This window comes from Periophthalmus magnuspinnatus, chromosome 16 (assembly GCF_009829125.3).
Source record: "Periophthalmus magnuspinnatus isolate fPerMag1 chromosome 16, fPerMag1.2.pri, whole genome shotgun sequence".
Classification (NCBI taxonomy): domain Eukaryota; kingdom Metazoa; phylum Chordata; class Actinopteri; order Gobiiformes; family Gobiidae; genus Periophthalmus; species Periophthalmus magnuspinnatus.
In genome coordinates this window covers 24,077,933-24,089,811 of record NC_047141.1, presented here as the reverse complement: position 1 = coordinate 24,089,811, position 11,879 = coordinate 24,077,933, and the positions used below count along the sequence as shown (strand labels likewise).

The following is an 11,879-nucleotide window of genomic DNA, read 5'->3' as shown; positions in this document are numbered from 1 at the left end:
CATCTCTCTTGACATATGGATAAAACATTTCAAACCTTGAACTCTTAGTCATATTATATCATCTTCTAATTGAAAGCTATTCACACTGAACAAATAAAAGTTGAATACTTTACTCATGAAGACAAAACTGTATATGATATTAACCCGTGTAGTGACATCTATCTGAGCCTATGCAGCAAAACTATTTTCTGCTCCTTATACAGGCACATCTACACTTCTATTAACTATATTTTTAGGTGACCTACAAAACAAATGGCATTTCTGGTTGATTGGTATTACCTGGAAATCCAGAATATCATCTTTCTATATTTTTTATACAGATCCAGGCAAGTGCAGATAGTATATTGCGTTGATTGTTTCTCTGTCTGGATTGTTTATAGTTTATAATAAGGTGTGACCTTATTCTGGGACAGTACGCTACAGGACATTGGTGGGTTACTGCAGAGCTGTCCATCAATGTGGCCTGAGGATATAAACTACTTTCTCATTCTGACCCTTAATGGGTCTGTGGCTGTGACATTATGGGCAATGGGGTGAAGTATCTTACACAGGCGTGCTCTCGTTTATGATCACTTGACCCTTGACATCCACAATATTTCATTGACACATTTACCCAAATTAATCCATGTAGCAAATCACGCCTGGTGTTCAGCACAAATTGTCTGTATCAAAGAAATCAACAGTGTTATAATATGACATGGGTTCGGTTTGTTAATTTCATGTTTTAAAGTCTGTCTCGAGTGAACTGTTTTCAAACACAGCATTTGGTTGAAACAGGAAAAAACAGACAAAAGAAAATCAAGTGTCCAGCAAAAGTTTAAACTGATTGTGTCATTTGTTAAAAGTCCAACTAAATATGACAAAATCTACTTTTGTAGTTTTCCCATTTCTTTTGAACTGTAGTTGTGTTTCACTGTTATTTCCCAAGCACAGATGTAGACAATACACCCAAACCTCTTCAAGGGATATGGTTCTCGCACCAAAAACAATGATGGCAAGTGGTGCTGGAGCTTTATAAAGCCCCATGTAGAGTGGCTAAATTTAGACAGACATGACTCAACTCCACTTGTCATTTCATGGACAGATGGCCTCTACTTCTTTCCAAAAGTGTTTTTTGTTACTAAGGAAACGGTAGATCCACTCTTACCCAATGTGTAAACCAAATATATGACTTTGCTTTTTAGGTGGTAAAGTTAAGATGAAGCATGGGAGCCTGTCCACTGCCTTTAAGCTTCTACTGCCATTCGTAGACATGTATGTGCCGGTGCACTGGTGACTGGGGATTGCCCATAGTTCATTTAATGAACTAGTAATACTCCTTGAAGCTTAATTGTGGTTTGACCATTGGTATCACTGACGTTCTAGTGTTTCCTTGATTTACAGCCTAAATCCACATCCACATTTAATCCACATTTCGGCCTTGTTTTGCAATGTTCCAGATTAGAAGTACTGTGGGAATTGTGTAGCAGTCCTATTTTATCATTGCATATGTTTTGCCTCTATTTAGGAATAGTCTTATTATAGATCTAGTTTGGGGCTCAGAAAGCTTAGATGGCACTTGGTGTGAGAGGTCTCAGGTCCCTTCTATATTAGTATTATTATTTTAAAAGACACTTAGCTAATGCTAGCACTTGGCTAATCTACCTTCTTTCAATCATCTGTTAATACAGACAGTGCAGATGCCTAATGCTAATGATTATAACCACACCACACTACACACATAATAGGCAAGGTGGGTGAAATGTCTTGTCAGATAAGACAACAACAGAGTTTGGTTGCTAGTGCGACTGTCACCACTGATAGAAAATATTTCCACTGTCACTGATACGATAGTATCATTTATCAATGAACTTACCAACTTAACAACTACCATCTGAATTTGGCTCTCAGTTTTTTATTGAATAATACCCCCAAAACACAATTTGTCATTTCTTGGGTATGAGTAAATGTACTGACCCAGACACTGACACAAAATTCACAAATGTTCACTGAAGGTGTCATTGGGCCTGGTGGGCCAATTTACATGTTTTCCTGTAAGTGCGTGTGCTCCACCAAAATGAGTGAGCCTGTTGTGATGAAAGATCAAGCAGACATGGGAACACCCTCAGGATTGACTTAAGCCTAGCACGCCTTTGTTCTTATTTACAAAATCATTTGACGAAATAGAAACGATAATAATACGCTTAGACTTAATTGATTCAGTTGTGTAAATGTTGTGAATGAAATGGTAATGGTGGACATGTGTAGACCGTGTTGATTGTTTTGACAGTGCATCATAACATATGCACATAATTATTGTTTTTTCTTTGTTCGCTAGCTTTTACAATATTTATGTAAATTACACAATCAACTTTATCTCCATGGAGATAAGAGGAGACACTCCCTGGCCAATTTGCAGGTCAGATCTATGTAGAGGCTCCCCCACTTAAAGTAAGAATGCATGTTGTTCAGAATGAATGAATATAATAATGTGGTCTGAGCTCACTCACTTGTCATCAACTCAATCCACGTTTAGCAGTTTCAGGATTTGTTAAAGTTACATTTGGGCCATAGACCAGGTGATAACTTGACTGGCCTTAGAATCGGATCCACAAACTAACCACTTATCAACATAAAATTCTACTTTATCCTAAATCTGTTCATAGGTATCAGATGCTTGTTTTAAAATACATAATATTTAGTTTTGAATTGTTAATTGCTAAAACAAGGCTCCTAACTTTTCACCATTCTGAAAACTATGGATATATTCTGTATTGTTGAACAGTGACCAAAAATCATTCAGAAACACAAACCACAACTACTATTTGTAATGTGGATGTTTTTGGTTAAGTCCCATGCTCCCCCGACATGTGTGCCAGCTGAAATCACTCCTCCGCTGTGACGTCAGAGAGAGACAGGGAGGAGACGGACTAATTAGAAACAGATTCTGAGGAAGTGATCTTTCACTTCGTCACACCTCAACTCTCTTTAAATGAGGCTCTTTTAATCGTACGACTGACTCATGGGTACCCCACAACCATAAAGATAATCTATTGTTTTACAGATCTACCCTTTTCCAAACTACGGGGTTACTATTGGAGACCAAACATTGGGAGTACTTTACTAGAAAGTCCCCACATCTTTACTCATATGACTGAAAATGACCCTTGTGTTAATGTAGCCTTAGGTTTGACTCACACTTAATCAGGAGTCTAACGTCAACTAAATGTACAAATCAAATTTTTTCCACTTCTCTAAAACTCTCTAAGAACCATGTAAACATGTCTGTGTTTTAGGAACTACATAAGGCTTTTTGAGCCTTATGTCATACATCAATAATGTCTATCATTAACCCAGGTTTAGTATATGCAATTCCACCTACAAAAATATACTATTAAAGTGTTATTCTTTGTTGTTTTTTTATTTTGGTAGAACAATTTAACTATTGTTAAACTGTTTTTAAGTGTACTGACTTTATGATGTTTTAGTCATTTATTTATGTAATGGTTGGATGTTGTCTATATGAAAAGTGCTGGCTGCTTTGAAATTTCTTTTGAGATTAATAAAGTTTCTATCCATTTGTTTTTTCTCATGTGAATGGGATGTGGGCCTTGAAAGTTTCTTCCTGCAGTTACATTCACACTCAAAATGTGATTATTATCTGATATATATATTTTTATATATATATAAGACTATTAATATGACATGTAAACAGCAAAATCCTCTGATTTCAGATTTTGAAGTTTGTATGTCATTTAAATATTCTGGTCCAGAAATCAGATAATAATCAGTATTTTGGTGTGCATGTAAACTAAATCTTGGTAAGTAACATCATTTGCCATGTATGCTGGTCAACAACAAAATTGAGCAGTACCTTTACTGAACACACATATAAAACTTTATTTATTCACATTTTTTAGACAATAGATGTATAAAAATACTATAATATAAATTTCAATTTTTTTCCAACAATACTTAAAGTGTCCTATAAAAATCACATATTACAAGAAAACATCAACATTCAAGGACATTTATTTTTGCCCATTTCTTCTGTACTTTTTTTGCTATAACCATTTTCACACAAACTACAGTAGTGAGTAATATTGCACTGGTCGCAGAGTGGCAGTCTTAAAAGTAATTCACAGTCCAGTGAATATTCTGGACAGTTCTTTTTGGCTCAGGGTCATCTACACGTAAACATTTATCAGACAAGTTCAGCTATTGTGATCTAAAAACACACCTGAGAGTACAGGTTCAAAATAGTTCATAAAAAGTGCCACGGTTTAACACTTTCTTTTTGCATGGACAATATCAACTATATCAGCAGCACTTAGTTGTTTATTTTTTCAAGAAATCATTAGTTACCATATGCGACAATGTAATAAATAAATTAAATTAATTGTAACTTGTAACAGTCTACACCGTGATGTCAGATTTTTGTGAGCATTTACGACATATCTGTCGAAACCAGACCAAGTAGAGAAACACCATGATCATCCAGTAGCATGTGTATGCCACACACCCATAAATGAGAAACTGAACTTCCAGTAACCTGGGCGGCGTGAGCCAGTCCAAAATGGTTTCCCTGTAAATAGTGTGACAAATGCCGCCAACTAAGATGGAGCCCCACGCAGAAAGAGGGATCAGAGGGACGTAGTTTCCAACGATCTTCTTCCGGCCAGACGTCCCCCAGCTCCTTTTGTTGATGGTGAGGATGGCAAAGTACTTAGTTGGCAGCATGCTGGTCATGTAAAGAGCAGAGTACAGCGACATGAAAACCATGATAGGGTCTTTGCGCAAGATCCCAGCATAAACAGCTTTGAGTAGACCAATGATCTGGATACAGCACAGGATCCACAAGATGTCCCACAGAGTGCCAGTCCAGAACAGGTGAATAATGGTGGCAGTCACAAAGAAAGGAAATACGCCTGAGACTATGGACTCGTAGGTCATCCACAGATGGTGCTTATGCCACCACATGGCGTTAAAGAGCCACTCTCTGAAGTAAGACTTGGTCCACCGCGTCTGCTGGTTCAGCCAGCGCAGGAACTGTGCCGGGGTCTCTGTGTAGCATTTGGACCGTGCCGTGTATCTAAACAGAATAAAAAACACCTATTGAGATTTCATGGTCTCTAAGATTATTACCGTCTACTATATGTTAGATGAACAGGGTTGCCTTACTTTGTGGCATAGCCCATACTCAGCATCCGGTTTGTGAGGTGTCTGTCATCTCCAAATGTACAATGTGTGCCCAAAAACTTCTGATTGTACCAGGACTCCAGAAACTGCTGTAGGAGGTCATTTCTGTACAGCCCTTAGCATGCAATAAAATACAATAAGTATAAACTATTCAAAATATCTCTAAAGGCTCAACATCATGATACCTTACCTAGAGGACCACTGATGCAGGAGACACAGTCAAAGTAGGACTGGCAGGCCCGCTCAATGTTAAAGGCCATCCAGTAGCGCAGGCTGCTCATGAAACTGATGAAGGAGTCTTCACAGTTTAGGATCATGACATCTCCTCCAACGGCACCATACTTTGGATTACTCTCCAACACTTTACAAAGCTCTTCTGTGGCCAATGAGTCCAGCTTTGTGTCTGAGTCACACACCTGGGAACACAGAGGAAACTGTTTAAAAGGCTGTTAATGGTAACATAAATTAAATACAAACACAAATAGTAAATACCTGGATATAGTCGACAGAGGAGCCCAATGCTTTGAATGCTGTGTACATCACCTCTCGTTTGCCACCCCACTTCTGCATGATGCACACACATCGTTTGCTTTGGATCAGACTTTCAACCACTTTACGCTGAGGGTCTTCTCCCACTGTGAAGTCTGCACCTAAACTAATGGCTTTGGCCACATCCTCATCATCCTGGGCCATGTGGGGGTCCCAGGTGTGGTAGTTGTGTTTCCACACATAACAGGCGGGGTCCTGGTCTGCAAACATCTCCCTGAACATCTCCATCATGTAGCGGTCATCTTCAGAGTTACCGTCCACCACCATGATGATACGCAGGAGCTCAGGGGGGTATTTTAGGGCCCGGATAGACAGCAGACACTCACGCAGGTACTCTGGGTCCTCCTGGTAAGCAGCTATTGTGAATCCAATTGTTTTAGTATAAGTACAAGAGTCAACACGGGCTTTCATTTGACGGTGTTCTGCAAAGGCAAAGAAACTTTGGACAAGAAGATGGAGTCCGAGAAGTAACCCATAAAAGCCAAAGGAGATAATGCCATATTTGGATGTGATCAGCTGAAAGCCTTGGATATAAGCCCAGGTCAGGACACACAGAACCAAAAGAGCAAACAGAAAGGTGAGGATGGCTCGCACCACCGTGCTCAGCCTCTTCAGTAGAAGCTTCAACTCCATCTCTCACCAGCCTCCGCCCTACATCAGCACAGTACGGTCAGTATAATGTTTCAGAGCTCACATTAAAACCAATAACCAAATAAAATCAATTATTTGTCAACATTGTTTTAGTCATGTTTAAAATGGACCTAATAACAACAATAATAATCATTTATTGTCACAAATAGTTAGCCTGATGCTTATAGCCTATGTCTTAAACCTGCTTGCAATATATAGGATTATACATTTTTAGAATTGCAGTAAGATATGGAAAAAATGAAATTAAATAAAACAGAAAATATATTAGTATAGCAAAATTATATTATATTAGCAAAAATAATCACATGTTTCCTAATTATAATGATTAAGTGGTCAGGAATAAAATTGATATAAAATCGTGTACCTGGCGCTGCTTGGTCTATCTGTGAGGGATGTGGGCTGCTGAGTCCAGAGTCTTGTTTCTGTCATGTGCTCTTTCTGGATGGCGGAACGTGGTGCGCTTTTTAAGCGCGCACCTCTATAAATTACGCGCGTGCGCTGACTCAGACGTGCGTCAAGCGCGAGGCGGTCCAGATTCCCACCGACAGGAGCTCGCGGACATCAGTGTGTACGACTCTCACGGCTTTGTTTTCATCCTTACCATGGAGATGGAGGCATTGTGGTTCCCGCTTTCAAGGCACATTTGGGATGTGCTGTGATGGTTGTTGTTATTGATAGAGTATCCAATTAACCCTACTGGACATAAAAAGAACATTATTGGTTTAAATTAATGCATAATTAATTCATCTCTACCATATCGCACCAGATTTATTAGGTTTAAAATTGCACAAAATTGGCACTTCTTTAGAAGACGTCTTTCATTGACATTTTATTTGACAACCTACTATTTTAAAAAGTCTGTAATGTACAGATATGCGAGTGAAAGTTTGTGATGATAGTCGAGTGCCCTCTATGCCTCAGTACGAGAAATGCCCCTTGAAACACCGGTTTACCGCTGAAATCCTCCACTGGTGCGAAACGCTCAGTGCACATTGATTGGGGTACAGCTGGTGCTGGTTTCAGCGCGTTCATTTCATCTTCCGAGGCTGTCCATGGAAAAACTGAACCCCAGACCCCAGTGCGCTTTCGTCACAGAAAAGACCAAGCATCCAGACACGCGGGGCGGTGGGCAGGGCAAGCATGAGTGAACTGATCAGATCACGTGGAGCTAGGCAGGTGTTACCCTAAGTGCCTAAACCTGAGCTTGCCCTGTCGAATAATTGAATAATTCTGCCATCTGCTGGCCAACCATTAAAATAGCCTGAAGATTCTGAATTGTTATAGACTATGCCCACTAGCACAAGCAGATATATTATATTACATTATATTATATAAGATTATATAAGATTTTTGTAAACAAAAATAAACAAATACATAATACTACTAATAATAATAAAATATATTTGCCTTAAAGATAAAAACACTGGGTCATCTGGTATTAGCCTACCACTATAATGGAACCAATCAACCAGTGAATTCTCTGCACCATTGGGTATAAAATGTTAAATATGCTATATCTTCTCCGTTATTTAGCACACATTTATAATTGCTTTATTGCTTGATTTCATAGTATTTAAGATTTGAGGATACTGCCATCTGCTGACAAATCTGTCAAACTGCAGGTGCTGCACTTCAAAGTAAAGAGTGGAAATTGCACTTGTCTGTAAATCGTACCACAGAACAATGGCTCATATCTCTAACCCTGTATTTTCTGCTACATTCAGTTCTCAAAGGACGAAGCAAGTTTTTCCCCCTGCAGTCACTGCCAATGTCCTGGTTTAGCCATGATTACATCCCTGGAGACTTTCTTTACATGGAAATCTGTTGACCACTCATGAGGGCCCACACCCATAGCCACAGGCCTGAGCCATCAGCATGCTCCGTGTTGGACCCAAATAGACGCCGTGCCGCAGTTGATGTCATGTAGGAGCCGTGCCAGTCATATGCACATGTCGTGGTTAGCCCTCTAGGATATATTTATGTGGTTGCTTAATGTTGTTTTTTTATCACCGTTTGGATCGTTTATCATTTATTTATTGAGGTTAGGGTTAGGTCTACTCTAAATACCACAGTTATATAAGAAGAGATGTGGTATGTAGTTGTCTGTTCTTAATATAAGCCCTATTCTGAACATCAATGATCATAAAAACATGCTTTCTGTGTCCAGTAGGTCATCCTTGTCTTTAATTGGTGGTCATGTCATCGTCCAGTGAGTCATTCAATACCCTATGCCACACCCAAGCACCAAAATCCATTTAAACCAGTTTGGGACCTTCATATTAAGTTATGCACCTGATTTGGTCTCATAATTTTTTGTCCCATTAATAGCGCTGTGTATGGTTTTGTTAGAATACAAATCCAATATTTTAGGCCAAATTTCGTAATCCCAGCATGCCACATAAATAGCAAAATACCACCTCTTAAAGTGAAACATAATTTCCTGCAATTTCCTGCAATGCCACAAAGAGGAGTGTTTGGTCTTTCTGATTCAGTTTTGGCTTCCTGTAAATATCAGTTTGGCATTGTGACTAAAAGGTTTAATTAGGACACATACTTTGCTGCAAATTCACTGTACAGCCATTTTATATTAACTTACTGAACTCTCACAGCCTGCATTTGGGATTTAGTATTGAATAGGCCACTGCAATATTAAAATTATTAGGGGCTTTTTCTTTAGTGGTGTAAACTCCCTCATTTATGACATGGCACTATTTTTATGGTGTTGCTGTTCAGCTTTGGTTAATATCTATTTAGTGGGTTCTCAATTGCATCTAAGTAACCTTTTAAAGACGTTGTAGGAAGTGAACAGATAATTGTAAGTTTCTTTCATACAGATAGCTGCTTTTTATTCATATAGTCATATGCCACACCCATCGCCTTGCACTGCACAAACCGCATAGCACACACACAACATCTCATGATTTAGCGTCTCCATTTCATATGAGATTTATTTCAAAATCTTTGTTTCTCAGCCAGAAGCCATGGTATTTTTAATCCAGGAGACATAATTGCAAACTTTAGTGTAGACCCCAGGCTTGTTTCTGAGAGCGCAGCCGTTGCCCCATGACACCACTCCCTGCAGCACGCCATCACACACCAAGGGACCTCCAGAGTCGCCCTGAGCCACAAAGAAATGAGCTTTAGTCTCTTTATAAAAGACTGAAAACTAGAATCTATTATTTTCCAAATTACCTGGCAGGAGTCTTTGCCTCCCTCCAGATAGCCAGCACAAATCATGTTCTCTGTGATTTGAAAAGGGTAGGAATTGAAGCAAGTGTCATCACTCAAGAGAGGCACCTTGAGGCACTGCAGCTTATGTGGGTAACGTGCTGTGGAAACAACAAAAAAGTAAACACTGGTGGATGAAGCATTAAAATCTGCCATTATGATCTGTACTTTTTAAATTCACCTTTGCACTAGCCAATGGTAAAGACTGTATTACTTATACTGCAATTGCTACTGGTGCGGCTACTTCTACGTCTGCTATTTAGTGCTGTAGTAATACCATTAATATACTGCGCTGTTGTTTCATGTAACTTAAAACCAATACCACTACAAATACTGCCCTGACACCTGTTTCTAAATTCATTCATTGATAATATACAAAAACAGTAGCCTAAATATATTGAAAACCAAGCTATCAATTGTGTGCATGCATGTCCATGGGACTCAGCTTCTTGTTACATGCAACACTTTGAGGACTTGTTTCCATATGATATTTAATCTCTCTGAAATCTCTGGATTGATAGATTGTTGATTATTATTGGTAATATTATGTAAATGGAAAATGAAAGAAAAATGTAGGAATTTGACACCTAAAAACTAGGTCTATTAAACTAGGTCTAAATCAGCATTATGGTCTTACTTTGAAATAGGTCCAGTCAGTAGGCCCACTGTTCTATAACACTTGATATTTTCTCAGACTTACAGCCATCATTGCTGGAACTCAGGTTGCCCCATCCTGACACTTGGCACATTGTCCCATCTGCAGCACAGGAGGTGGGGAGGACAGCGGGCTTGACGTAGCTGTTGAAAGTAGCGGGTTTACTCAGCTTGATCAGCATTATGTCACTGTCCAAGGTGCGCGGGTTGTAGTTGGGGTGCCTGATAAACTTGGCAGACACAATGTACTGCTCTGTCCCTTCTTCCTCCCAGATGTCATGCTCTCCCAAACGCACTTCTACGTCAGACCTGCACACATTAGAAAGCTCCAATCATAATCTAAATATAGGACAAGTTTCAAGGCACCTTTTCAACTTTACGATCCAACAAAGTCACATTCTTGGAAAATTTATATGCTTGATTTATGTGAGTGTAATCATGTTTCTTACTTTGATTTGCAGTGTGCAGCTGAGAGCACCCACTCGTTAGACAGAACGGTCCCACCGCAGTAGTTGTATCCAGTGAAGAGAGACACTTGGTAAGGCACTGAGTTTTTGGGACACTCATAGCCTCCCACAATCTTGTTATCACTGAGGGCAGCTGTAACAAAAAACTAAAGTTAACATGATTTTTAAATAATAAATATACATGTAGTTATTCGAGTTGAAATGATCCATACCTGCCCACCCAAACAGAGCAGCTAACAGGAAAAGCTTCATGTTTTCCACTGGCTACACTGGCGAATGGCCCCTCTCCAACTCAACAGGTCCTTTACATATAATTTAATCTTATCACTTTTTTCAAGGTCTTCGTTTCAACTCTTTTAAACACATGTTGTATTCCCCAGAATGTGTTGGTTATTAAATAAGCCCAATGGAAAAAACAGGATAGTGCAGTCAAATCAAAAGTAAATATAACAAAGGAATACAAAAAACATGTCAGGTGTCAAACCCAGATGTATGTATATTCTGTCTTTGCAATTTTATAGCCTCAGCCTCAGCAAAGTATCCTGAGGTTTCAGGGTTTCAGGTTTTCATCTCCTCATCGAGAACTTTGGATCAGAGCAGGTGTCAGCAGCAGTAGCATACATGCACAATCAGTCCACGTTGTTAATAAATGTTAAAGACTGGGGCACAAACAAGTTTTTATACCTGTTATTTTTACATAATACATTGTACAGTACATTGTGTGGGAACATTGCCAGAGTGAGACAATTTCCTTCTTTGTTTGTATTGTTTTTATAATATCTGCACTATACTGGACACTTTATAACACCGGTCACTTTAATAAGCCACTTTGCAATGTTGTTCTGATGCTGCTGTTGTACATATTTTCTCCCTTAAGTATTTCATTTGATTTTTTTAAGCATATCTTTTTAACTTTGTGCATGCCCTTATTTGTATTTGTATTTATTCAGTGTGTTTATGTTGCACTTTTTCACCGTCTCAAGTTCCTAGTTTGTGAACTGTGTTCACAGACTATGGCAATAAAAGTCTTCTGATTCTGATTCTGATAAAGGAACCCTGTATCTCCTCCCAGACTGTAAGAACTCATACTGTGTGTTGAACACATGAGCAGGATCTCTAATAATCTTCAGAGTCCGTCTCACAACTGACCCC

At 39.0% G+C, this 11,879-nt stretch overlaps 2 protein-coding genes across 3 annotated transcripts in view; both read right to left on the bottom strand.

Moving 5' to 3' along the window:
• Window positions 1-3,857: 3,857 nt before the first annotated feature.
• has1 (hyaluronan synthase 1) lies at window positions 3,858-7,448 on the bottom strand. Its single transcript, XM_033980617.2, has 6 exons — window positions 7,332-7,448; window positions 6,743-7,074; window positions 5,671-6,378; window positions 5,369-5,594; window positions 5,161-5,293; window positions 3,858-5,071 (listed from the first exon to the last, which is right to left on the bottom strand). Exons 3-6 carry the CDS (start codon window positions 6,358-6,360, stop codon window positions 4,396-4,398), a joined length of 1,725 nt encoding a protein of 574 aa, XP_033836508.1. The 5' UTR covers window positions 6,361-6,378; window positions 6,743-7,074; window positions 7,332-7,448; the 3' UTR covers window positions 3,858-4,395.
• A 1,848-nt stretch (window positions 7,449-9,296) lies between these two features.
• LOC117383448 (trypsin-like) overlaps window positions 9,297-11,879 on the bottom strand; it is a 108,580-nt gene continuing 105,997 nt past the window's right edge. The window contains exons 2-6 of one of the 2 annotated variants that reach the window (XM_055227885.1): window positions 10,940-10,982; window positions 10,710-10,860; window positions 10,307-10,569; window positions 9,571-9,707; window positions 9,297-9,496 (exon numbers count right to left, since the gene is read on the bottom strand). In XM_055227885.1, coding sequence (XP_055083860.1) covers window positions 9,347-9,496; window positions 9,571-9,707; window positions 10,307-10,569; window positions 10,710-10,860; window positions 10,940-10,979 — 741 coding nt within the window. In that variant the 5' untranslated portion in view covers window positions 10,980-10,982 and the 3' untranslated portion in view covers window positions 9,297-9,346. Of the gene's footprint in view, window positions 9,497-9,570; window positions 9,708-10,306; window positions 10,570-10,709; window positions 10,861-10,939; window positions 11,015-11,879 lie in introns of those variants that run through there. The other variant, XM_033980630.2, reaches the window with a different exon arrangement.

What these genes read in the sequence shown, in the direction of transcription:
- has1 (XM_033980617.2), bottom strand. Translation starts at nt 6,360, where the DNA reads ATGGAGTTGAAGCTTCTACTGAAGAGGCTGAGCACGGTGGTGCGAGCC. An exon ending in CTGCATCAGTGGTCCTCTAG is followed by an intron (nt 5,294 to 5,368) that starts GTAAGGTATCAT and finishes TTGCATGCTAAG; the next exon opens with GGCTGTACAGAAATGACCTC. An exon ending in AGTATGGGCTATGCCACAAA is followed by an intron (nt 5,072 to 5,160) that starts GTAAGGCAACCC and finishes TATTCTGTTTAG; the next exon opens with ATACACGGCACGGTCCAAAT.